Source organism: Heptranchias perlo, chromosome 23, assembly GCF_035084215.1.
Source record: "Heptranchias perlo isolate sHepPer1 chromosome 23, sHepPer1.hap1, whole genome shotgun sequence".
Taxonomy (NCBI): domain Eukaryota; kingdom Metazoa; phylum Chordata; class Chondrichthyes; order Hexanchiformes; family Hexanchidae; genus Heptranchias; species Heptranchias perlo.
The window spans coordinates 16,474,076-16,499,890 of NC_090347.1; the positions used below are offsets into that span (position 1 = coordinate 16,474,076).

General features: G+C 38.8%; 1 protein-coding gene across 2 annotated transcripts; it reads left to right on the forward strand.

Annotated features, from left to right (window-relative positions):
- The first annotated feature begins 1,114 nt into the window (after nucleotides 1–1,114).
- On the forward strand, nucleotides 1,115–24,506 carry LOC137341125 (Fc receptor-like protein 5). Of its 2 annotated transcripts, none has more exons than XM_068004068.1 (8): nucleotides 1,115–1,322; nucleotides 2,465–2,500; nucleotides 9,694–9,972; nucleotides 11,911–12,204; nucleotides 13,652–13,921; nucleotides 14,834–15,067; nucleotides 15,835–15,933; nucleotides 19,759–24,506. In XM_068004068.1, the coding sequence occupies exons 1-8, from the start codon at nucleotides 1,292–1,294 to the stop codon at nucleotides 19,779–19,781; spliced, it is 1,266 nt and encodes a 421-aa protein (XP_067860169.1). In that variant the 5' UTR covers nucleotides 1,115–1,291; the 3' UTR covers nucleotides 19,782–24,506. The 2 variants fall into 2 exon arrangements, with proteins under 2 accessions (XP_067860169.1, XP_067860170.1); XM_068004069.1 differs by lacking the exon at nucleotides 19,759–24,506 and adding an exon at nucleotides 16,045–16,500.
- The last annotated feature ends 1,309 nt before the right edge of the window (nucleotides 24,507–25,815 follow it).

Consider the following 25,815-nt stretch of genomic DNA (forward strand, 5'->3'; position numbering starts at 1 on the left):
AGTTAATACTGAGGAGGATTGCGTCAAAATACAGGAAAACATTAATAAACTTGCAGAATGGGCATGAAATTGGCAAATGAATTTCAATATAGATAAGTGTGAGGTGGTACATTTTGGTAGGAAGAATAATGAGGCCGCATAGTCCTTGGAAAATAAGAGTCTAAATAAGAGAGGAGCAGAGAGGTCTTGGGGGTATAGAAACACAAACCACTAAAAGTAGTGGCACAGGTTAATAAGGCCATAAAAAAAAACCAAACACTGGGGTTCATTTCTAGAGGGATAGAATTGAAAAGCAGAGAATTTATGTTAAACTTGTATTGAACCTTGGTTAGACCACACCTGGAGCACTGTGAACAGTGCCGGTCTCCATATTAGAAAAAGGATATAGAGGCATTAAAAAGATTAACTAGGATGATACCAGAACTCAGAAGTTATAACTATCAGGAAAGATTGAGCAGGCTGGGGCTCTTTTCTCTAGAAAAGAGAAGACTGAGGGGTGACCTGATGGAGGCCTTTAAGATTACGAAGGGGTTTGATAGGGTAGACGTGGAGAAGATGTTTCCACTTGCGGAGGAGACCAGAACTAAGGGCCTTAAATATAAGATAGACATTAATAAATCCAATAGGCAATTCAGGAGAAATTTTTTTAAACCCAGAGAGTGGTTAGAATGTGGAACTCGCTACCACAAAGAGTAGTTGAGGCGACTAGCATAGATGCATTTAAGGGGAAGCTAGATAAACACACGAGGGAGAAAAGAATAGAAGGATATGTTGATGGGGTTAGATGAAGAAAGGTGGGAGGAGGCACGTGTGGAGCATAAATACCGGCATAGACCTATTGGGCTGAATGGCCTGTTTCTATGCTGTACATTCTATGTAATTCTGTGTAAAATAATTCACAAAATTGAGACATAAAAGGTCCCCTTTAAGAAGATGTCCCCTTCAATATGTACAATCCCCCTTTCTTCAAATCTGTTTTTAAAATTGTAATTGTGCTGAATAAAGCAGTCTAGTGAGATTACACTGGCCAATCATAATGCAGGATGTCCTTTTTCACTTCCACCGTATTATCACTCTCGTGCAGTTATCACAGCTCCGAGTGTGTGCCAGAAACTCCCACTCGGGTGTGGGTCACTCAGCCATCTGCTAGCACAAGGGAAAAAACACATTCCATTGTCACCACTGTGCTTGTTGAAGATCAAATGAAGTAATTTGAATTTACTCTGTATACTTGGTGTTCATTGATTAACAGCAAATTACAACACAGAAAGGGGATAACTTGTTTAAGAAAATGAGAATCTACTACCTACTATTTCTGTTTGGTGAGTATTAGTTTTACAGTTGCCATTTTAAAAGAAGTGAGAAAAAATTGAGTATGAATATAACACAGTATATTATAATACTCGTTCTTTTTAATCCCCTCATGTTGGATTACAGAGCATGTTCTGGGGGAGTGCATATTCCAAATAAATTGTTTCCCTATGAGGAATCATAAAATAATCAAGTTTTCTCAGAGCTCATTTTAATTTGACAGTTTTGTAAAAGGGCTCTGTTATATTTCTGTACATACAGGCAGTTCTACTTAAAGGCAAGTATACTTAATATAAAAGCATAAAAGTCCTGATAAGAGTTTTATTGTTCAGTTCTATAATTCAATGGTGACAGCAAGCAAGCATTAACAGAGTATGATGTATAATTGTTAACATTTTATTAGATCTCTCTAGCATTTAGAAAGCTGCTACACCTAAAATCATGTGGTTTAGAAGCAGTTTATCATCAATGTACCAGTTATAGGATTAATAACTGTGGAAAAAGTCAATTTTTGTTCAGAGTGATCCTTTAAGCAAAGTCATTTGTTGGATAATTGAACTTGCACTAAATAGAAATCCACTATTAGTAGGCTTTCTAATATTCGGGCTTTTCTTTTCTTTAATGTTGGTCAAAGTATTTGGTGAAATTAACTGTGAGCAATTCCATTCCCCTTTAAGTCAAAAATAAGACAGAATGGTTGTAATCAGAAATGTTGGGTATAATCAACCAAACAATTTTGGAAGGACTTAAATGAAATATTTTAAGTAATAAATGTTTACAACTATCCTCACAAGATATAATGCTAAAAGGAGTTGATGGATATCATTTGCATCTTCTCCCCCACGCAACTTAGTTCAGCCACTTGTAAAGTGACTGAAGGTATGCTGAATATCCCTGTTGCCCGTTACATGGGGAGAAGGTAAACAGTTGTCTGCATCACACCAGAACTGAGTCTGCCAACATTGATCCCTCCAGGTTTATTGTGTTTAACTTAATTTTGAAATTCATCTTTTAGGGTGTAATTATTGGGTTTAATCCTAAAGTAAGATTTAAACATCATGCATCACACATACACTCACATACCATAGGAACAAAAATTGCATAGGCATCAGTGTAAACACTGGAATGTATAAATGATATTCTCTTCTTACAGTTTTGGCTCAATATGCTGCATGCCAAGAACATTCAGGTGAGTACCATTGTATTATATCACTAGATTGCATTCAGTAAGTGTACAGTGTAATTATGCCATTGTAATTTTGGTGTTCAACTCTATTACCATAATCATTTGAAAAATATCATGGTAACTATTGAGAGAGAAAATATTTGTACCAGTTTGCGTCATATCACAACTTCTGAACTGTTTAGTGAAACGAAATGTTGAGGTGTTATGCACGGTTTATCTCAAACAACTATACCAGATGTGTTATAAAAGTAAAGCCACACTGCTCAAAAGTTCTAGGACCTTAGTTCTCATTGAACTCAGTCCTAAAGCTCAGCATTGGTCTGAGTCAAAAGAACCTGTACAATCCAGTACTCTATTATAGCTGTCATTAAAGACTAAGAGGGCTCCTACTTCCCCAGTAAAAAGTGTTTCTTCTATACATTTCCATTTAGGTTATCCATAACTGTAGCAGAGTTGCATTTTTGGTTTGTTACAAATGTGCTGAATAAGAGGGAGCTGACATAGTGAAATCACTATTGACGTCATCTGAGCTATTAGACGTTGTTGCCGAAACCAGATAAGAGAGAGATATTGGATATCTTTTCGCTACCAATATTCTTTCACGAGTAGGAAGAACCATAGTATGTGACGCCGACAGTGGGCTGTAAGAATCTTTCGTGTGACTTAAATAATGTCCAAAACAAAATTATAATCGAACATATATAGCATTGTAATCCTGAGAAGAAATAGTCTATTCTCAGTGAATTGGATTGAAAGTGTCTGTTCTGTCAAAAAAGGAGCAATGAAAAGAAAATAGTAATAAAAGAAAAGGAGAGAAAATTGAGGAATGATAAGGGATCTCAAAGAAACAGATGAACAAAACTATACTACATTTAAAAACAAATTACAAAGGAAGGAAAAAGAAATGAAAGACAATGATCGCAGCTTTCTGCTTCAGTGCTTCTAGCACATGCCGGAAGCATGTATTGGAAAATTCCGCACACTTGATTTTCTGACCATTTATTTTAATGATTGAAAAATAATTGGGTAGGGATGCAGAATTTCCCAATATGTGCACCAGGAGTGCGCCAGTTGCACTGAACAGGAAAATCTCAGTCAAAGTGTAGGTAAAAATGAGTGTGAATGAAAATGCAAAGTAGTGAATAAGTATTAAACAGGTAGTTATTAATGTACTGGCAATGTAGCAGTTTAGAATGTAAATGTTGAGTGTTGGTAAGGTCATAAATGCTATGGAAAGAAAATGTTACATTGTGAGAAATTAAGAATCTTAAAATGGCTGATGAAGATTTCAAATTAAATGTTAGGAAAGAGAAAATTAATGGTCTTCCTGTGGGACTTAATGGCTCATTCACAGATTAACGCAAAGGTATGAGACTAAAGATGGCTCCCAAAGTCTGAAAATTATAGATCAGTCACTCCTGACTCCTCCCCCCACCCCATTGCTTTGGCAATGGATTTTGAGAGAATTTCTTCAGGAAGAAACCATTGTAAGACTGCTGTGACAGTGCCTGATTAACAATCTAGAAACAACATGGTGCAGAAAACCCAAGTGTAATTGCAAATACACTTTCAAACTCTTGAATTTGAGTTCAGTTTCTCTCTCATTATACAACGGAAATAAAAATCTAGACTTTCCAATCTGACAGAAATCCCACTGGATCAGTGACATTGAAACGTTTGCACTCATCTTCCAGTCCTCTGATCCCAGTGGATTTTCCAGAGAGAGGCTCATTTGGATTTTGGTAGTGGGCTCCTGGCGGTATTTCCAGGACAGACCATTGCTGCCATGAAGTAGCATGGTCGGCCAATCAAAGAGAAACATTTATTTAAATCTCCCACATGGCCTGCTGCGATTGATCACTTTGCAAAGACATCCTTTCATTTCTGGACCCGTCCCCGCTACCTTAGCAACGCTGGATGCCAGCAACACAATGACATTTTTGACACCCAGAAAACCCACTGGATGACGTATTCCCAGGACTTCAAAACTATGGAACTCATTATCTCCTTCAGCCTTTCCTTCTTTCTACAATGTAAAGCTTTATATCATCTAATCACCACAAATTGATTTCCTTGTCTTCTCCTTTACTACAACAACACCACTATTTATATAGTACTTTAACATAAAGAAGAGTCTTCTGGCTCTTCACAATTAGTCATAAGGAAACTGATACTAAGCTAGGAAGGGTGTGATTGGGAGAGGCGACTGAATGCTTGGTTGAAGGGATGGGTTTTGGGTAGGTTTTTAAAGGTAGAAACAGAGGTGGAGAGGTTTAGGGAACGAATTCCAGAGAGGAGCCAAAGCGGCTGAAAACTCTGCCACCAATGGTAGGGTGAAGTGAAGGTGGGGTGCACAAAAGGTCAAAAGAAACAAAGTGTTTTGGTAGCAGATGTAGGTCTGAAGATCTTTGCAAAGATACTGTGGGGTAAGGCCATGAAGGGATTTAAAGACTAAACAAGGATTTTAAATTTAACGCACTAGGGACTGAAAACCAATGTATATCAGCAAGAATAGGGATTGATGGACAAGTGGGATTCAGTGCAGGACATTATACATATGGAAAATTGAACAAATTGGAGTTTATGGAAGATGCACGAGGGAGATTAGGAAGAAGAACATTGGAGCAGTCAGGTCTGGAGGTGACAAAGGACATAAGTCAGAGGCAGAGACAGGCAAAATTGTGCAGGTGGAAGTAAGTGTTCTTAGTGAGGGATAGTATATGGGGTTAGGGTTGAACAGGACTCCGAGGTTGTGAACATTCAGAATATCACATTTTTGTCTGGACAGATTTGGTCTGGTGGCCGTTCCTTTAAATCCAGTCATAATACATAAGTAGTTTACAAATGACTGCAGTTCAAATTCTTGTATCAACCTTGACTTAATACAATGTTGCACGTTTTATCAGTTACATGGTTGACAGAATAATTCAGATGTGGTTATTTCAGTTTGTTTATGACCGACAGTTCATTTTTAAATTTGAGTGGTCAGATATTCAAAATCCAGGAAGACCCAATAACTCATTTCTGGGATATAATAAGAGTTGTTTTGTTTGAATTGAGGAGTCAATTTAATAATCTCTGAGAGAAGGAACTGGTCCGTTTGAAACTCTTGAGAGGGAGAAAACTTGTTTTGAAACTTCTAAGAACTAATTTAGATTAGTGCAGGCTTTTGCAGCGGTAAGTAATTTAAGAAAAGAAACACTGTATATAAAAGATATACTAAGGGTTAGCTTAGTACTTTAGACCAGTGTTGTCCAAAACTCGTCACGTGTGGCTAATTGGTTATCCAGATGTAGCTAAGTGCATTTCTGATTAACAAATAAAAAATGAGTAATAAAGACTGTCATTGGGCATTTGATCTCAATACTTTTATCTGCACAGTGTATGCATGGGTACTGTAACCTTTTTGTGCGTTTGTTGCTAAAATGGTAAGACAAAAAGCAGAATGTGCGATTGATTGTCGGTCTTTGAGTGTTTTACTTCCTTCGTTACTGAAAGGTGGTAGATGTTTGTTCAATAAATATACATCTGTGAAGTACATTTATCTGGATTGTGTGGGGTTTTCGACTAAAATTAGTGCATGTGGCTAAAACGGTGTCACCATAGCCACATCTGCTTTAGACGTGATCCTTTTATCATTTTCCTGTAGCAGATTTCTACTGTAAAAAATTATAACTATTATATGACTTGCGTATTTGCTGGTTCATCTTATGTAAAGTAAATTTGTTTAATGGTTTTAAACTTAAACTTAATTTTGAAGGTGTGGTGCTCTATTTGCTCATCGAAAAAGAGAGTCTGATGGAGGCACAGAATAATTCCAGTAGCTAAAAATATTGAAGAGAAATGTTTTTCTGTTCATCATCCTGAGGTACGCTACTGAAAGCTTACCTAGATATGGAGGCTAGGGCAGACACTCTTAAAGGTATAGGACATTTAGGAGAATGAATATGGAAACAGAGTAGAAGCTAGAGTAAGAAAGGTAGAAAAAAACAGAAAATATAACAGCTAGGACTTTATGCTGTGTTTATGTCCATAGCAGTGTAACACGACTTGACATTGTTTAGCATAAACTTATGAGTAGTTTTTTTGATGTATGTTTGTGACATAAATTTTTCATTAAGCAGGTCACTTAACACAAAGAGAACACCACATTGTTTACAGTTTCCTGTAGTAGTTGAAAATAGCTCTGTTAATATAAATTCAATTTCCTGGACTTTTATTCTTTTCTACGTGTGGTTCGATATCCTTGGGTGGAGATGCGGTGAAAAGGATGAAGATTGTGTTACTTGAAGGGAAGAAGGTCTCCTCTCTCTGATTGATTTGCAGGAAGCAGAAGGATATGAGCTACAAAACCTATTGTCACTAACTATTGGTGCCTAGATAGCAGGCACTTTTGTTCTCCGGACTCAGCTCCATTAAAAACTGAGACCCTTGACATTCTTCAAAGAGAAAAAGGCTTAATTTTCTCTGTCTGGATAGATCCAGATTCCACAGGCAAAAAGATAGTGTTCAAACAAACTCTAATATTTGAGCTGTTCAGATGAACCGATAATAATCAAATACTTAAACTAAGAAAATATACACAATCCATGTTACACAACAAATGCACAAAACAAAAACACAGTAAAATAGTCCAAAATATTTTATCACTTGAATAAAAATGGCATGGTCAATGAAATTGGAACTCACCTAGAACTTCAATTAATTCATAGAATCATAACTGCACAGAAGGAGGCCATTCAGCCCATCGAGCCTGTGCCAGCTCTTTTATAGAATCATAGAAAGTTATGGCACAGAATTCCATAGACAAAAGGACAGTGTTCAAACAAATTCTAATATTCTGTGCCTCCATCAGACTCTCTTTCAATGAGCAAATTGAAATCACACCTTCAAATTTAAGTTTAAGTTTAAAACCATTAAACAAATTTACTTAACATAAGATGAACAAGCAAATAAGTAAGTCATATAATAGTTGTATTTTTTACAATAGAAATCCTTCCACCTAACTCTGCTACACAATTCATACAATGTAAATTCATGAGGAAAAATTCTCCTCTGCGATCATGCCCAAAGTCAGGCAGAGAATGATGGAAAATCCAGGCAGTGGGGCCTTGATATGATCTTGGTCTTCAGTGGGAGCCTTGATCTGATCATGGAGCACTTCTGCCCCTTTAAGGTCCCTTGGCACCTCTTCAGGTGCTGCAATGGCCGGAATCCTGCTGGGAGCCCACCGTGCATACAGGATGAACCCAGGAAAATGGGTAGGGGTTTCGGCAGTTCCAGAGGGGCAGGAGGAACCCTGCCCTGAAGAGGAGAATCCCTGCACACATTTGCTTAATCCAAATCCGACTAAAATGTACTGTGAGTTCAATATGCTGCATTGGTGCTCTGATAGCTGGATGCTGATTCATGTGTGCAGTTCCCATGGCAACTTCTGTTTTTGTCATTATTGCCTGGGTATTAAGCATTGTCTGAGCAGAGAGGAAAATCAGGAGGGGAGCAAGATACAATGCCCGTAATAGAGTCCATCTAGTCCAAATGTCCTCACTGAAAAGTGTTTACCTGATGATGAGGACAGGAATGGTTTCAGATGTGATTACCCCAGTGGATGAATAACCAGCAATACCATTATTCCAGGCTTGGCCCAAAGAATGGCAACTTGAGAGTGCTGGCAATGTCCATGATTGTTTGGCAGCAAAAGTCAGCACCGTTAGGAGAAGAGATATTTTTTAAAAATTCTGACCTGAGGGTAGAATTCCATCTTACCTTCCCTAGTAGATATTCTGATCCAAGCAGACCATGTTATCGATAGATTTATGGAGGGTGTTATCGATAGATTTATGGAGGGTGTTATCGACAGATTTATGGAGGGTGTAATCGATAGATTTATGGAGGGTGTAATCGATAGATTTATGGAGGGTGTAATCGATAGATTTATGGAGGGTGTAATCGATAGATTTATAAGAGGGTGTTATCGATAGATTTATGGAGGGTGTAATCGATAGATTTATGGAGGGTGTAATCGATAGATTTATGGAGGGTGTAATCGATAGATTTATGGAGGGTGTTATCGATAGATTTATGGAGGGTGTTATCGATAGATTTATGGAGGGTGTAATCGATAGATTTATGGAGGGTGTAATCGATAGATTTATGGAGGGTGTAATCGATAGATTTATGGAGGGTGTAATCGACAGATTTATAAGAGGGTGTTATCGATAGATTTATAGAAGGTGTTATCGACAGATTTATGGAGGGTGTAATCGACAGATTTATGGAGGGTGTAATCGACAGATTTATGGAGGGTGTAATCGATAGATTTATGGAGGGTGTAATCGACAGATTTATAAGAGGGTGTAATCGACAGATTTATAAGAGGGTGTTATCGACAGATTTATAAGAGGGTGTTATCGATAGATTTATAGAAGGTGTAATCGACAGATTTATGGAGGGTGTAATCGACAGATTTATGGAGGGTGTTATCGACAGATTTATGGAGGGTGTAATCGACAGATTTATGGAGGGTGTAATCGACAGATTTATGGAGGGTGTAATCGACAGATTTATGGAGGGTGTAATCGACAGATTTATAAGAGGGTGTAATCGACAGATTTATAAGAGGGTGTAATCGACAGATTTATAAGAGGGTGTAATCGACAGATTTATAAGAGGGTGTAATCGACAGATTTATAAGAGGGTGTAATCGACAGATTTATAAGAGGGTGTAATCGACAGATTTATAAGAGGGTGTTATCGACAGATTTATAAGAGGGTGTTATCGATAGATTTATAGAAGGTGTAATCGACAGATTTATAGAAGGTGTAATCGACAGATTTATGGAGGCTGTAATCGACAGATTTATGGAGGGTGTAATCGATAGATTTATGGAGGGTGTAATCGATAGATTTATGGAGGGTGTAATCGATAGATTTATGGAGGGTGTAATCGATAGATTTATGGAGGGTGTAATCGATAGATTTATGGAGGGTGTAATCGATAGATTTATGGAGGGTGTAATCGATAGATTTATGGAGGGTGTAATCGATAGATTTATGGAGGGTGTAATCGATAGATTTATAGAGGGTGTAATTGATAGATTTATAGAATTGTTATTGATAGATTTATGAGGTTCAACTACATTAAGTGTCTTGCCATAACCTGAAAGAACTAATTTTTATCTTTATTCTTTTCCTAGACCAATTATCAAATCCAACTATCCAAGGTCCAGAAAGAGTTCAATTAAATGACCTGATAACAATTTCCTGTATGTCATCGGGAGGAATGCATTCAATAACGTACAGCTTATACCGAGAGAAAACACTTGTTCAAGCACTGAATGTGTCAGCATCTAATCCAGCTAACTTCTCAGTATCATTTCACAGTGAAAGCGAAGCAGGGGTATACAAATGCAAAGCTGAAAATGATGACTCCACCCAAGCAAAATACAGTGACAGCATTAAGATTATCGTACTAGGTATCATTGAAATTTAACATTGTAGAATTTTTCCTGTGGAGGAGGGTAAAGGGAGATTGATATTTAGTATTACAACTAAGCATTAAATTTCCTGAATCTTATGTCCATTTCAAACATTTTAAATGGTCCCATTCAACAAATTCCAGGTGGTCAAATACCACTTCAAACCTTAGTCTGATACTTGAACCAAGTTAGAGTCCAGATAACTCACAGGCAAATGGACTTCGCTACAAGTCTCCTCTGCCCAAAAACACAGTGACCACCTCTCCCAATTCCTTTCCTGCTCCCATAGCTGTCTGGCACACTGCTCACAGTGGCATTCCCCCTTCTTATCTTGGCCACTGCGCTGAGACCAGTTGAAGAAACATGGCTGAAATAAACTGGTCAATATAAATGACTACATGAATGAGCAATATGTGACTCTCTTCATTACTGTTTTATGCCTATGTTAGTATTTGGAATTTGCTTTGAAATTTAACACTTGTAGGTCCTGAGTTTGAATAGCTCTGTGCAGGATCAAACAAATAACATAATCACAATCCTGAAAAGAATCTTCTTTAAATTGTGTGTCCTGCACCAGTTAACAGGAATTTATATTCTGCAGAGAAAATGCATCGTATCTTTATACACACAATATGCCAGGTCCCATATGGAATACAGTGAGGGGACCAAGGAGCAATTTAGGGGAGATGTTGTTGTATCTGTTGAGCACAAACATATTTATTGAAAATATTGATTTATTTCTTTTTCATCCTCTATAAATTTTGATATGATGGGAGACAAGAGAGCACAAAGTCACAGAGAATTTGTAACAAAAACAGAAAGTGCTGCAAATACTCAGTAGGTCAGTCAGCATCTAAAGGAGAAACGTAGGTTGATTTTTCAGGTGTAATGTTCCATCTGAACTAATCATAACTCAAAAGTTATCCTTTCTTTCCAGCATTTTAATTTCAGATTTTCAGCATGTACAATTTTTTCTTTTAACACAGAGAATCAGTTTTTACTTGTTTACAAAGAATTACTACTTGCCTGACATGCAATGCTGGTTTAGCTGTGACTTCCTCAAGCTGAACATTGGGAAGACTGAAGGCCCTGATTCCATCCCCCTTCCCAGCCACTGCCTCAGGCTGAACAAGACTGTTCGCAATCTCTGCTTCCTGTTCTGCCCTGGTCTGAGTTTCCAACTCTATGTTCTCTCCCTCACAAAGACCGGCTACTTTCATCTCCATAACATCCATGCCTTTCTTGCCACTAGACTCAACTATTCCACAGCTCTCCCGGCTGGCCTCCCATCCTCCACCCTCTGTAAACCAGCTAATCCAAAATTCTGCTGCTCGTATACTATCCCGCACCGAGTCCTGCTTGCCCATCAGCCCTGTCCTTCAAGGTCTACAAAACTTCAAAATTAAGATTCCCATTCTTGTGGTTAAATCGCTCTATGCCTCACCCCTCCCTGTCTCCGTAACCTCCCCTAACCCTACAACATGCCTCCCCCGAACTCTCTGTTCCTGACTCTAGCCTCTTGTGTATCCCCTCATTCCTTCACCCCAACATTGACGGCTGCACCCTCAGCCACCTAGGCTGCACCCTCTGAAATTTCCTCCCTAAACCACTCCTCCTCTTTACCTTCCCCTCTTCCTTTAAGACTCTCCTTAAAGCTCACCATTTTGATGAAACTTTTGGTCACTCCACCTAATCTTTCCTTGTTTGGCTTGGTGTCTGTTTTTTCCTCACACGTCGGGAAACTCCTTAGGATATTTTTCTATATTAAAAGGTGCTATATAAATACAAGCTGTTGTTGTAGTTCTTAGATGGCAGGGAGCAAGCCCAGATCATCATCATGGCCTAATGCCTGCTTCCTAAATAATGACTACTTTTGAATAGAACTTCTGCATGCAAGGAAATAAAACTAACAATTTATTTCTTATTTCTTTTTAGCTCCAGTATTGGGAGTTATGGTAAATTCAACACCTGACCCACCTGTCCTAGAAGTACAGAGCAAACTGACTCTGAGTTGCTTTGTAAAACAAGGTTCTAATGTGACCTACCAATGGTACTTTAATAACCAGAAAATAAGCTTGTTATCTCCTTCAGTCAAAATAAACCAATCCAAACTGGTTATTAATGATGTGAGTCTCAACGATACTGGTGGCTATCAATGTGAAGCAAGCAATCAATTCGATATGAAAACATTCAGGATTACCAGCAATTCCACAGAAGTAACTGTTAAAGGTAACTGATTTCCATATTATTTTATTCATCTATTTTCAATAAAAAAATGCTAGAGTTTATTATAAAACTTGGAAATATTACATTTGGTTCCCTCATCCAAATCATTAATTTATATTGTGACTCGCGGGACCCAAGCACTGATCCCTGCGGTACCCCACTAGCCACTGCCTGCCACCCCGATAAAGACCCATTTATTCCTACTCTGTTTCCTGTCTGTTAACCAATTTTCAAACCATGCCAGTATATTACCACCAATCCCATGTGCTTTAATTTTGCACACTAACCTCTTATGTGGGACTTTATCCCTTATCTATTTTACCAGTTATATCCTCAAAACACGATTTCCCTTTCATAAATCCATTTTGACTTTGTCTAATCCCGTTGATATTTTCTAAGTGTCCTATTATCACACCCTTCATAATAAACTCTAGCATTTTCCCTACTACTGATGTTAGGCAACCGGTCTGTAGTTCCCTGTTTTCTCTCTCCTTCCTTTTTTAAATAGTGGGGTTACATTTGCCACCCTCCAATCTGCAGGAACTGGTCCATAATCTATAGAATTTTGGAAGATGACAACTAATGCATCCACTATTTCCAGGGCTACCTCTTTTAGTACTCTGGGATGCAGATTATCAGGCCCTGGGGATTTATCGGTAGGGCCTGATAATCAGATAGTGATAAATAATGATAAACGAAGGAGGGCAAAGGGTGGCTCATCAAAGGTAAGAAGTCATGAATTTGAAAAATTGGTGCGAACAGTACCAGGGTAGATTTTAACTTTCAGTGCTGAGCAGAAAACCAGTGGTAGTGGATCGGCCACCTATTATACACCCCGCCTGATTTCCATTGAAGTCAATGGAAAGGAAAATCACGCAGGGAATATAACATGCAGCTGACCCGCTAGCGCCCTGGAGATGAAAATTAAAATTTACCCCACAACCATTTGGAACTCTCTCATTCTTACAGCATGTGACTTATAGACCCTTCACACTAATGAATGGAAAAACACCACCATCAGTACAATAGTCTGTGTATGAGGCCAAAAAGTCACTGTGTGCAAACAGCTGCACTATTTAGTATATTACCTTTCTTGCTACAAATAGAGTGCTGAATTTTCCATTCACTGCTCCGGGTACAAATATAATACAAAGGCTTTCTAGTTGCATTGGAAGTTCAATCTGCGTCCCCTCCTGCTGGTTAGAATTAATTCAGACCAGATGGGGCACAGCTACACATCTTCTGTTGGGCTCTGCTGGCTGTGCTGGAATCATCCCAGTTGTGAAAAGATTGGACATGGTTTGTGACAGCAGCGGGATTTCTCAGAAAGCAAACTCCTTGACACCTTTCAGCACTGATTCTTTTACAACTTGTGTGAGTTATATTTTTAGAAGGAAGTTAAAACTATAATTTTAAAATGTTATTTATGCTTTTCATTTTGTTTTTTAAGTTCCGGTGTCCAATCCCGAGATTTCTGCCAAAATTGCCTATACCGATGGAAATAGAGTGATGACAACTATTTCCTGTTTATCACATGAAGGAACCTTGCCAATAATATACACATTGTATAGAAACATGAGTTTGGTGGAAAACTACACTGCACAGAGTCGGAGAGCAGCTGAAATTATTGTGGTGCTAAATTACACTCAACTGCAGGACACCCTCAAATGCAAAGCTGAGAATGGATTTGTATCAAAATACAGCAATGGGCTGGTTATAGGTATGGAAAAGCCAATGTTATAATCTAATTTTTTTTCTATGTTATTTCTCATTTTATTCTCCTTTCACTTTAAAGGGAATCCTCATGTAACATGTTTCACTGAGTATACCTGCTAACCTAGAAAACTAGTAAAAGGTGACATAGTCCAAAGACATAAGCCAATGGTCCTGAACATAAGCCAATGTATAACATGTCAGAACAAATAATTACACTGACAGTGCAGTGGGACGCACACTCGTAGTTTAAGCTGTAGACATACCCAACATGCTTTCACTTGTATTGGAGGGGAAAAAAACAGCCCACCCAAAAGATTGCTTCTGGCCACTCCCCTCTTATTTTTCAAAGTGCCGCTGACAGCTTCTCTTTCCCTCCAAAGCGTTGCTTCTGTTTCTGCCGCCTTTCTTCCTCCCTCCAATGTTCCTCCTACCCAAATCCTACCTGCTGCTCTGAGTGATCCCAGGGGTGAATGGTGCTACTATTACTACCACTCTCATTTTCCCTGACAAGACAAGTCCCCAGTCCTAGTCTTGCCATCGTGGAAAGATGCTTAGTGGAAATCAAACATTTCCCTATGTAGAGAGAGGGGAAATCAGAGGGTTAGTCACCCTTGGCTGTTTGCACTACTGAAGAGCAGCACCGGCAGCTGCTAGTTGCCTGCTCTCTAAACCACAGAACACTATCTGTACACAGAGACCTTCCCAGGACTCGAGAGTCTTAAGGATTTCTTTCGTTGCATTCATGGATGCAAAGCTTCTGTTATGATACCATGGGGTGCAAAATTATCAACTATGCTTTGGAGCTTCCAGTAATGCCAGTTGTAATTTGTTTAATATATAGATTTTTTTTACATCTTGAATCCAATTTCACTGGTTATACAGCATTCAGAAATTTCTGATGTGAATTTCTTTTTAGATTTGTCTGTTAAATTGACGTCAAATCCAGATCCTCCTATTCTGGGCCAACAACTCACACTTATTTGCAATGTAACTTATAAAACCGAAAGACCCTACACCTGGCACTTTGTGCAACCTGGAAAGAATTCGACCGTAAACACAGAACAGAATCAGTTCATTGCAGTAGATCCTGGAATGTATTACTGCTCAGTAAACGGACAGATCAGCAACAGGATTGAAGTACCAGGTCAAGGTGAAATGCTTTTGTAGTGTTATCATCAATCGTGTAATAAGAGTTTCTTCTATTAGAAAGATTTATGTTTGTATTTTTTGTATTTGTAAAGGCAAGGAATGACAATGCTGTAAAATTAAACATTTTCTTCTTTTCTCATTATCAGCCATTTCCAGGTCAGGTATAACAACTCAGACAGTATACAGAATTCCCAGTGCGTATCTCGGCCCCAGAGCATCACGGGCGAGGCTGTCAATGCACAGTCACATTAGTGTAAACTGAGTGTCCGATTTAAAAGAAGTAGATTTTGAAATTTTTAAAAAGTGTCCAAATTAGGCTGGGGTCCTATGTATATCATGGGACCCCGATTTGCATATTAAAAGGGCCTACAGCCTGACTCAGGCAGGCACTCTGGCTGTCCAGCGATAGGCCCTTGGGAATATGGCATCGGAGGGAACAGGGCGGTGAGCCATACCCTCACGAATGTATAATCCTCCCCGCCTGATTTTCCTTTATTCATTGTGCCCAGGCAATCCAGTACGCTCAGGGTAGCAACAGGAAAATCTGCCCCTTGCTGTTTCAATATTAGTTAACAGCGGCATTAACCTGCTTAAAGTAACAGGCAAAGGAATTGCATACAAATACATTAAGGGTTCATATGCTAATTGTTGCAAAATGTAATTTCAAGGCCATTGAGACTTAACAACAGAGTGTAGTGAATTTATTAAAATGTACATATTACATTTTATGCAGCAAAAAACAATAATTACTATGGTTCTACTTTCCAGGTTCCGGTTTCCAACCTGTGACGACTGTTATCAGTGTAGCAGCCACTCTACTGCTCATTTTGGCTGTTGGGTTGATTTGTTATTGCACTGCAAATAAAGGTATGTAATAAGAAGCGATATGTTCATTGACTTTAACAGCAGTTAATTTTAGTCGCACCTGAAAGGAGCTATCATAGATGACTTTAGCTGTAACCTCGATTTTATTTTCAGATTTTTATGATTAACCATTACCTTAAGAACAATCAAGGATGGCAAAAGGCCATCTGGCCCATCAAGCTCATCGCTCGAGGACTCCCAGCGCAGCATTCGCCTACATTTTCAATTCCCCCACTACCCCACATGGCAGATTATTTTAAACATTTATCACCCTTTGAGTTAAAAACATTTTTTTTTTACCTGTTTTAAATGTACTTTTCATTGACCTGATTTTATACTTTTTGGCCCAGCTAGCCTGACTTGGCAACATAGTAACATAAAATACTAGTTACTAAAACCAGAGATTTTTTCACACAGTGACATAGGACTGGACTGAGTTCACCAAGCTCAGAACTAGGATTGTTAGAAAATAATTATTACAGATTATAGATGGATGCCAGCACGTTTGTCTTTAGAGCCAGTGATTCTGATATTAATAAACATCATATGAATATTGAGTCTCCTCTCCATCTCATGCACTCTTATTTACTTTCTATAAAAATAGTATTCTATCTACGTGCAGAACATTATTTAAATCTATACAAAACAATTTAAAACGCCAATCTCATACTATTTTAATTTTCATGTAAAAATGCTGCTATAATCCTAAATAATCACGGAAGCTGGGGTTGTTCGCCTTAGAGCAGAGAAAGTTGAGAGGAGATTTGATAGAAGTGTTTAAAATCATGACTGGTTTAGATAAAGTAAATAACCATTGGTGGAAGGGTCGAGAACCAGAGGACACAGATTTAAGGTGATTGGCAAAAGAACCAAAGGCGACCTGAGGAAAAACTTTTTTATGCAGTGAGTACTTATGATCTGGAATACGCTGCCTGAAAGGGTGGTGGAAGCAGATTCAGTCGTGGCTTTCAAAAAGGAATTGGATAAATATTTGAAGAGAAAAAATTTGCAGGGATATGGGGAAAGAGCGGGGGAATGGGACTAACTGGATTGCTCTTACAAAGAGCCGGCACAGGCTCGATGGGCCGAATAGCCTCCTTCTGTGCTGTAATAATTCTCTGATTCTATAAAAGCAGTGCAGCACCTGTCACCCATTCAGAAGGTATGAGTTTGAGTTCCAGTATTGTCTGTCGCTTGAATCTGCTGATCTTGGCTTCCTCATTTTGGCTGTTTGGTGGAGCGCAAGTCATAAATGAGGCAGCTCACCTCAATGAGAGGAAAGTCTGACATTGACTTGCCCTATTAGAGCTGCACATCCCACAGGACAACCCTGGAGTCCCATTAACAGTGATCAGAAAGACGTCAGTAGCCCAGTGTGACCCACCTTTCCTCACAGCTGAAACAGGACGTATGGTGCCGAACAGGCTCCAAGAACAGAACTTAGGGAGGTGAGAGAAAAGTAAGTATTAAAAAAAGAGACCAATATTATTATATAGTAAGTGAGCTGGAAGGCTGTTTATTTTTGCAGTCATTGTTTAGGTCTCGTTACGCAGTGTTCTCTGCTGTAGGAATTCCACACTGGCTGATCCACTTCCTGAAGAATAGGGCGTGTCACTACTGGCTTCTTCAGTTGGAATACTGTAACTGTGGACAAAGATTTCTGGCACGCTCTCCCCTTGCAGTCAGGGTTTACTGTTGTACCCAAGGAAATGCTTGCAACTGAAAATTCTGTTTTTTCTTTATGTACTTATAGTACGCTGGCACTGGAAAATTACACTTAAGTACAAGCAAAACAACTTACATATGCACTGGAGGATTTACAAAATGTCAATGCAAGCAGTTCCACTGAAAAGCTATCTGGACAAGAAATTCCACTTAATCTGCGTATTAATCTTCCAAATAATCGAGTGGAATTGCACTTCATTAATGTTATATTCCATAATTAAGTTGATTGAGAAACTGGGAGAAAGGGATATAGTCTTTACAGGAAGCGGGGGGGGGGGGGGGGGGAAGAAGGATGGTCCAGGTTTTCGTGCTATTTTCTGCTCTCGTTCTGATTTCGAGAATTTCATTAACTATGCTTCCCAACTTCCACCCATTCTCACCTTCACAGGTCCAACTCTGACACCTCCCTTCCTTTTCTGGACTTGTAACTCTTACGTATTTCTATTCATTTATAACACGGAAACAGCCCATCTTCCTAACCAGTCCATGTTGGCAGTTACCCACCACATCAACAAATAGTCTTAATTACATTTATATACCCTGTTCCCTTATCCCTTCATGGCCTTTCCCCTCATCCAGCTATAATGTAATTTTGAATGTTGACATAATTTCTGCCTCAACCACTAACCCTCAAAGGGAATTTCACAGCCACACAACTCTGTGTAAAGAAGTTTCTCTTGCTCTCTATTCTACATCTCTTACATTTAATCTTGTAATCATATCCCCTCATTCTAGATCCCATAACTACTGGAAACAGTCTGCTTCTATCTATCCTGTCCCATCCTTACATAATTGTAAACCTATTATATTGCCCTGTAATCTGCGTTGTTCTAATGAAAAAAAAAGCACAGCTTTTCAAATCTTTCTTTGTATTTCCTCATTTCAGGCAGCAACCTAGTGAATCTGCATTGCACTATCTCCAAAGTCTTCAATATCCTTCCTATAGTGTTGAGCCTAATACTGCATAGTACTCGAACTGAGGTCTTATTAAGGGTTTATATATGCTCATCATTACCTCTTGGTTTTTATATTCTTTCCCTCTTGTAATAAAACTTAGAATTCCATTCGGTTTTTTTCAGCCGTATCAGCCATATCAAACTTCTGCCTTTAATGTCCTGTGAATCTGTGCCCTCAATTCCCTCTGCTCTTCCACCTCACTGAGACTACTTCAATTCAGAGTATAATTAGCAATATGGCTTATCAGCTTTCTTTGGTCTTCGGGTGCAAAACGGCGCAACGAGGCCCAATTTCAGAGACCAATATTCTGTGCCCCAAGGAAGCCTGAAAAATGTCCCACCTGAAATTGTCCCTGGTGGCCACCTGAAACAGGCGTTAGGCCCTTGCAAAGGTAAATGAGGGGCCAAACGCCTCATTTGAGCCTTCTCGTTGAAATTGGTCTGCGCCGTGTGGGGCAGGCGTCAGCAGCTGCCGCCAACGAAAAGGTACGTTTATAAACAAAAGGTAATAATTTATGAAACATTCCTGTGGAGCTAGGGGAAGCAGGAGTGCTTGCTATGGTCTCCTCTACATTGGAGAGACCGAGAGCAGATCAGGGACCACTTTGCTAAGCGTGATCTTGAGCTCCCATTGGCTCACCACTTTAACTCCCTCTCCCATTCCTGCCCTGGCTTCTCCATCTTTGACTTTGTACATTGTTCCAGTGAAACTCAAAGCAAGTTTCAGGAAGAGCATGTGATTTTATTTCCTCGATACTTTGCAGCGCTCTGGTCTGAACATTGACTTTATTAACTTCAAACTTTAGCTATATCCTCCATCTTGCAGCATTTCAGTTTTAATTCCAGACCTACATTTGCAGGAATTTTGTTTTTTTCAATTTTCCACTATTTTTCAACAATAAAATGGATATGCTTCACAGGAAAAATCATGGATTTATAAATTTAGGTACAATATATGTCTAAGATTCTGAAACTTTATAGAATTGAATGTATTTGGACCTAAGTGAAAAATAGCATTTTTTTTGGTCTATTTTCATTAAGGGATGCTTGTCTTAAAAGTAAATTTGAAATAGTTAGATAGTTATGGCTGCTCTATTAATTATGTTTTTGTTCAAAGATCATTTCTTTTAAAAAAAAACTTTTTTAGCCCGCAGGTTCAGTGTTGTCTAAGTCATGTGGACATGTGTCTGTCAGCAAGTTTCCGCTTTAAGTTATCTTCAATCACAAGACAATTTGACCCAAGAAACTCTCCACAGCCATCATGATCAATGCCTCATTGTTATTACCAGACAGTGTGGGTTCTGTTGCAGCAGCATGCTGGTCTATGATAAGTCTTTCCTTCCTCAGAGATGGAGCAATCTGCTACCTTATGTACTACCAAGAAGTCTGGTTGAAAACCCAAGTGTCAAACAAGACTGGAATCTGAACTCACAAGATTATAGGCTGGGAGCCCTATCCTGCACCACTGAAGCTACTAGACCGCCCTCAATTATTAAAAGAAATTGGATTAATTTTTCAGAATAAAATGGTTGTAGTTTAAGCTTTCCAATATCAAATATGCCCAACAGTCAGGTATAAGGGAAAGCTTTAGATCTGACCGACAGCATTTTCATGGTGTATCTGCACAAAGTTACATATTCAGAAGGGGCAGGAGGTATGCTCTCGAGATTAGTCTCCTTTCCAATATTTGTACACAATTTCTTACTTTCATAAAAACAAATCATATGAAAAAAAAATCAGTCCACTATCCCAGCTCTCCCATTTTGTTTGCAAAATGTCCATTGTGATGGGACCTGTTTAAATCAATTCCTTAAGTTTTGTGTAAAACATAAATGTCCCACTGAGCTACAGAGAAAACAGGTAAAGCTTGAGGAGGCAAAATAAGGAATGAAGATTCAGGGGAAGAAGGAATATAGTGAGAAATATGTGCTGAAGAAAGACACCCACTTTGGTAAAACCATTTAATTTTACCTGTTTTATATTGAAGCATTTTGACAAAAGTATTTAGAAATGAACATCTATTTTATTTGCTAGTAAAGCAAAGAAAATAGTGGCAATGATTATTTGTGCTTTTTAATGTACACAAAAATCCTGCATACCAATAGGGATTAGTGTTGGGGTTAATTCTGGTTTTGGATTCATATTTAGATTCAGCTTTGGATGGTCCTTCAAAGTTGAATATTAAGATGATACCATCCAAATCAAAATGGAGCTGGTTCCTACCCATGCTTGACATGGTTTTTCCTATTTTGGGTTAGAACTATTACCATGCTGATTCTCTTACCCTTTAGCATAAGTTTCAGAAGTTGAAGAGGCTGGGTGCGATTGGATGGATGCTCACCCACAGTGTCATCTCTTGTTGAGTTCTCCATACCAGACAGCACTGAACAACCCATGCCATTGTTGGTAAGAATGTAGCTCCACCCCCCACGTGCACACATTAGATTGCTAGGGATCAGATATCTGCCATTAAAACCCATATTTAACCATTTATGATAAAACATTATGTTACAAAAAGCTGTACATAGTTTTGTTTTTTAGAAAAGGCCTTTCCTTTGATGCGATGGCTCCACCCACAGATGTCCACCAGTTGCTATGGTGGTGTGAAACAGTACAGCTGTATAAGACATTTATTTATATAAATGTTTAAGCAGACTAAACTGTGCTATACCTTTCAAGGTGGATCTTGTAGAATTCTGCAGTTTAAAAAAGATAATAAATTACTTTGTCAATATTAGACCAAAGGTCTTTTGGTATTGGATTGTACATAATTCATTTCAGCTTATTTGCTTTCTGTATGTGAGGCTGTTCTTTCAAAGGTCACATGTTGTCCAGTAGTGGAAGGTATCAGAGTGATATGGCAAGAGCTTAAAACAGTCCAAGCTGTTACCATAGTGATTACCGTTCTCTTGAGATAGCATCGAAATGGAATTCTGCCGATATCTTTGAAATAATAATGCTTGTGAAGAGTTACAATAGTGCTATCCTTATACATATATCAGCAATTTGGCAGTTATACAAATAGAAATTTCAAACTTGTAACATAGAAATTCTGTGCAACACTGTCCCTTTAATAGAATGTGGTTTTCAACTTCTTAGACACATGTCTTTTTACAGTACTCTTTCTTACTGAAACATAAATGTTGTACCTCAAAATGTAGACTTCTGTGCCTGTGTACGATTTCTTTTACACAAATAGATATTGGATAAAAGTAAATTCATAAATACTGTACTCTGTATAGTTATTATAGTTTCCATGTCGACTCTTGTATCTTCAGTGTACATCTGCTGTAAATTGAGCTGTATTCCCACCACAGCAGCGCAGCCAGAGTTTGAGATTCAGAGAGGCTATTTTGGTGTTGAGGTCACAATGTTCACATGCCTAGCATCTCAGGTAGGTGCAGCAGTTGCACAAACAGCACATGACTCCCATATAAATGTGCACCAGTGTTAACTTGTACTCTGCCTAATACATTTGAGGTTCCTATTTACAGTGATTATTTTTTCCAGTTTCAATATTTACTTTAATTGATTTTTCCATTTGCATCAAATTTAGGGTTTGATTAGCATCTTTAGTTGCCTTACACTGATCCATTAACTGAATCTGAGTTTTGTTGGTATTTTCAATGAGAATTTTTTTTCAAATACTGTCTCCTGAGCTTCCTGCCGATCCGTCACCTGACAGCAATGTGACGTCCCCCCTGGGTGGTGGCACGTAGGACATTGTGCTGCACACAAATCTTTACAGCCTGAACAGCTAACAGTTGCTGTGCTGACAGCTCCTTCTCCACCCTGTCCCTCTCAATTCAAATCTCTGGTGCTAAAAACCCATGATTGGTTGAGTCAAGCAAAGAATTCGGTTTGAAGGAAGTGTCATTACCATTGAACAAGTTCAATTGAACAATGAAACTGTCCCTCCCGTCACTTTGAAGAAACACCGCACACAGGGAAAGACAGAGATAACAGGTGGGAAGGAGGGATAGCTTCACATGTTCAAGATAACTAGGAGTTTAAGGAAATTGGAATGATCAGCTGATTCCATGGTTGGGCATTCCTGGCGAAGAACGATGGGGTGGATGATGTGGGCCTTGTGCCGAGCTGTGGGGGCGACTGCTCCTTACACCCCCACCCCACTGGGCTGATCTCACTCGACAATGCAAGGTCAGGTCATTTAATTGTTTTTGCGGCGCTCCCAGTGCCCGATACATAAGTGCTTCAGGTACCACGAGACCAGGGCTGGAATGTTGGCCGCCAGCAGCTAGTAAAGGGCCGCCAGCAGCTAGTAAAGGGCTGCCGGCTGGCCTTCTAGTTCCATAATTTTTTTTCCATACTTTGTGACAGTGCAACCTTTGGGGATGAGTAGCCACGCGATGAAATTTGGGATCAGAGAAGATCAACAAGAATGATCCCAAAAGTAAAAGGGATGAGCCAGGAGGAAAGATTGAGAAGCTTAAGCTTTACAATCAAAGGTGGTGGTTAAAGGGGGGAGCCTCGTCAAGGTTCAAAGGGGTAAATTTTACAATTTAGTGCTCCCAGCTGCAACTTCAGACAATCAGGTAATATTGATCAGCGCGTGTGATTTACAACTCCTGATTTTTGGGTTATTAAAATCAGTAAGGGTGAGGGCGGTGAATCAGATGCGCTAACTTCCCCTCTCCCCGAATGCCCGATGTACCCTCCTGTCATGCAAGGCACCATGCTGGGAGCACTACCTCATAAAATTGACACCATAAGTTACTACATGATAAGGAAAGCCGAGAATATTACTTCAAAGTGAATCAGGCCAGCACGACCAGTGAGCATACATTTAATCTTGTGAAAAGTAAATTTAAAACAGATAATAGATCATTTTTTTTTTACACAGAATGATAAATGACTGGAATAGTCTGCTATGTAAGGTAACAGAGACAAACATTAGGTGCAATCTTAATGCAGTTGGATGCTGAGTTGGGTGAGTTGAAGCACCAGAGGAATTTTGCCCATCCTTGACTTTTTCTTGTGTTGTTATTTTTACAGTTTCTGATTTTCATTTTGGCGGGTTTTTTTTGGTGTTACATGAAATAAGCACTGACTTCAAATTTTAAACGCCAAAGCTGGCAGCCCCAACTGTATTCTGCTTGTTATTATCTGCAGCAAGAGCAGAAGCTTGTTTCTTCTGTAAACTGTTTATTGTATTCAACATTAAAAGGGTGGTTTTCTCGGGGCCTGTGGTGTTGAAAAAGTGAAAACCTGTGAATGGCACACTGTAAAAATGGTAAATTTATGGGATTAAAATTATTTTCAATTGCCTCACAGTGGAAGTTAGCATATGTGCAAAGCTTACTGTAGTGTGCCCTTAAGGGCAGCAGAGGGCAGCAAATAGCACCACAATAAAGAAGCTTTGCTGTCTGTCACCCAGTTTTACACCAGAGATTGTATTGCTTGATTGCAATGTCACACAGGTGGCATGCTGAGACAAGGGGGGGGCGTTGAACACAAAAGTGGTGTTAGCGTCAATGGCTCTACACTACACTCATGCAATTATTTAGGCTTTTTTCAGTGGGAAATAGTGAGAGCAAAGCAGCAAATATAAAAGGTCGGCAAAGAGGAAGAAGTCTGATAAAAGCCACAGAGGAAATGAGGCAATGATTGACTCAGCAGCTCTTTCTCTGGACTCAATCTTTCCTCCAGTGTCCTAACGTCCTATATAATTTGCTGTCTGATTCCCAATAGCAGCATTTATTTTCATTTTCCATTTAAGAGTCACCATTTTAGGAGTGAAAGCCATCCAAGTTAATTGAATAACTTATGTAAAATTATTCTAAAATAATATATTAGACTGGCATACATAATCTGTTAACTCATCTAACCTTTCACAGGCCCTGATATACCACAACCAACAATGTATTTAGGACACTGAATGAGTGATATGGATTACAGTTTTATAAATGTAATTACCAACTAACTGAAAGTTATAAGTGACTTACCATCAAATCCATCAATGGAAATAAAAGACACATAAAAGACATCCACTTTTTATTTAGTCTATAACGCACCTGTTGAATTTTCATTTTATAAATTAATTTCTAGCATGGAAATAAATTTCCATAGTTCTGGGATGATCTTTTCCTTTATTAAAATGTAGATTATATTGTTCATACAATTCAGTTCATTATGTTTCTAAGAGTTGCGATAAGGTGCTGTATAATGCAAGTCTTTTCTTAGATTATGTGATAAACCTTGTGATAATACATATTTGTTACAGCTCTGAAAAGAAAGGATTATAATAATTGTATTTTTGTAACGTCTTATTCTTCTCGCTGGATTTCAGGGGTTAAACTGTATTGAGAAGCCAATGGAAAAAAAATTAATTACAGCTTTGCATCATAACTGCCAGAATCTTCCAGCCCCATTCCACGTAATTAGGTTTCGATGATAAAACATAATGCTGAAAGTCACTAATAAACGTCTACCCTGCTTTTATAGAGAACGTTTTTTAATCTCGAGAAAGTATTATCCTCAGCAGATGTTCCAAGTGTTGAAAGCATTACTCAGATAAACAAACGTCACGGGGATGTCCTGCTATATTAATAAAACCATTGGGCCTTTTAAAATCTATTTTAAATGAAAAAATGAGGAGATTTTTGGTAACTATGCACCTGTGATGCATTCATGAGCTTGGTGTGCAAAAAGGCAGAAAATTCAGGGAACAGTGCGTCAAGAATGCGCGCATGGTCTTTTTTGACCAGGCTCCACTAGGTGCTCGAAGTTCAAGCTGCTAGTATGTGCGAGCCTCATTAAGGATTTGACAATCATGCAAATGAAGGCAGAGCCAGCATTTCCCTCAAAAGCTGTGTCATCACTGAGCGCAATTATAAAGCGGACTCTCTCGGGTGGACCATAAAAGCTCCCATGGCATTATTTGAAGAAGAGCAGGGTAGTTCTTTCCCTTAACCAACGTCACTAAAACAGAACATCTGGTCATTTAGCTCATTGCTGTTTGTGGGAACCTTGCTGTGCACAAATTGGCTGCTGCATAAACTCGTTGCTGCATTTCCCTATATTACAACAGTGACTACACTATAAAAGTACTTAATTGGCTGTGAAACACTTTAAGACATCCTGAGGTTGTGAAAATCGCTATATAAATGCATGGACCCTTGCCCACCAGAAGCACATATCGGGAAATGGCGGGCATCTCCCTACAATTTTCTGACCATTAAAG

Bases quoted from the DNA above. Each gene is read 5' to 3' on its own strand.
- LOC137341125 (XM_068004068.1), top strand. From the start codon at position 1,292: ATGAGAATCTACTACCTACTATTTCTGTTTG. The intron at 1,323-2,464 runs GTGAGTATTAGT...CTCTTCTTACAG, and splicing joins CTACCTACTATTTCTGTTTG to TTTTGGCTCAATATGCTGCA. The intron at 9,973-11,910 runs GTATCATTGAAA...ATTTCTTTTTAG, and splicing joins CATTAAGATTATCGTACTAG to CTCCAGTATTGGGAGTTATG.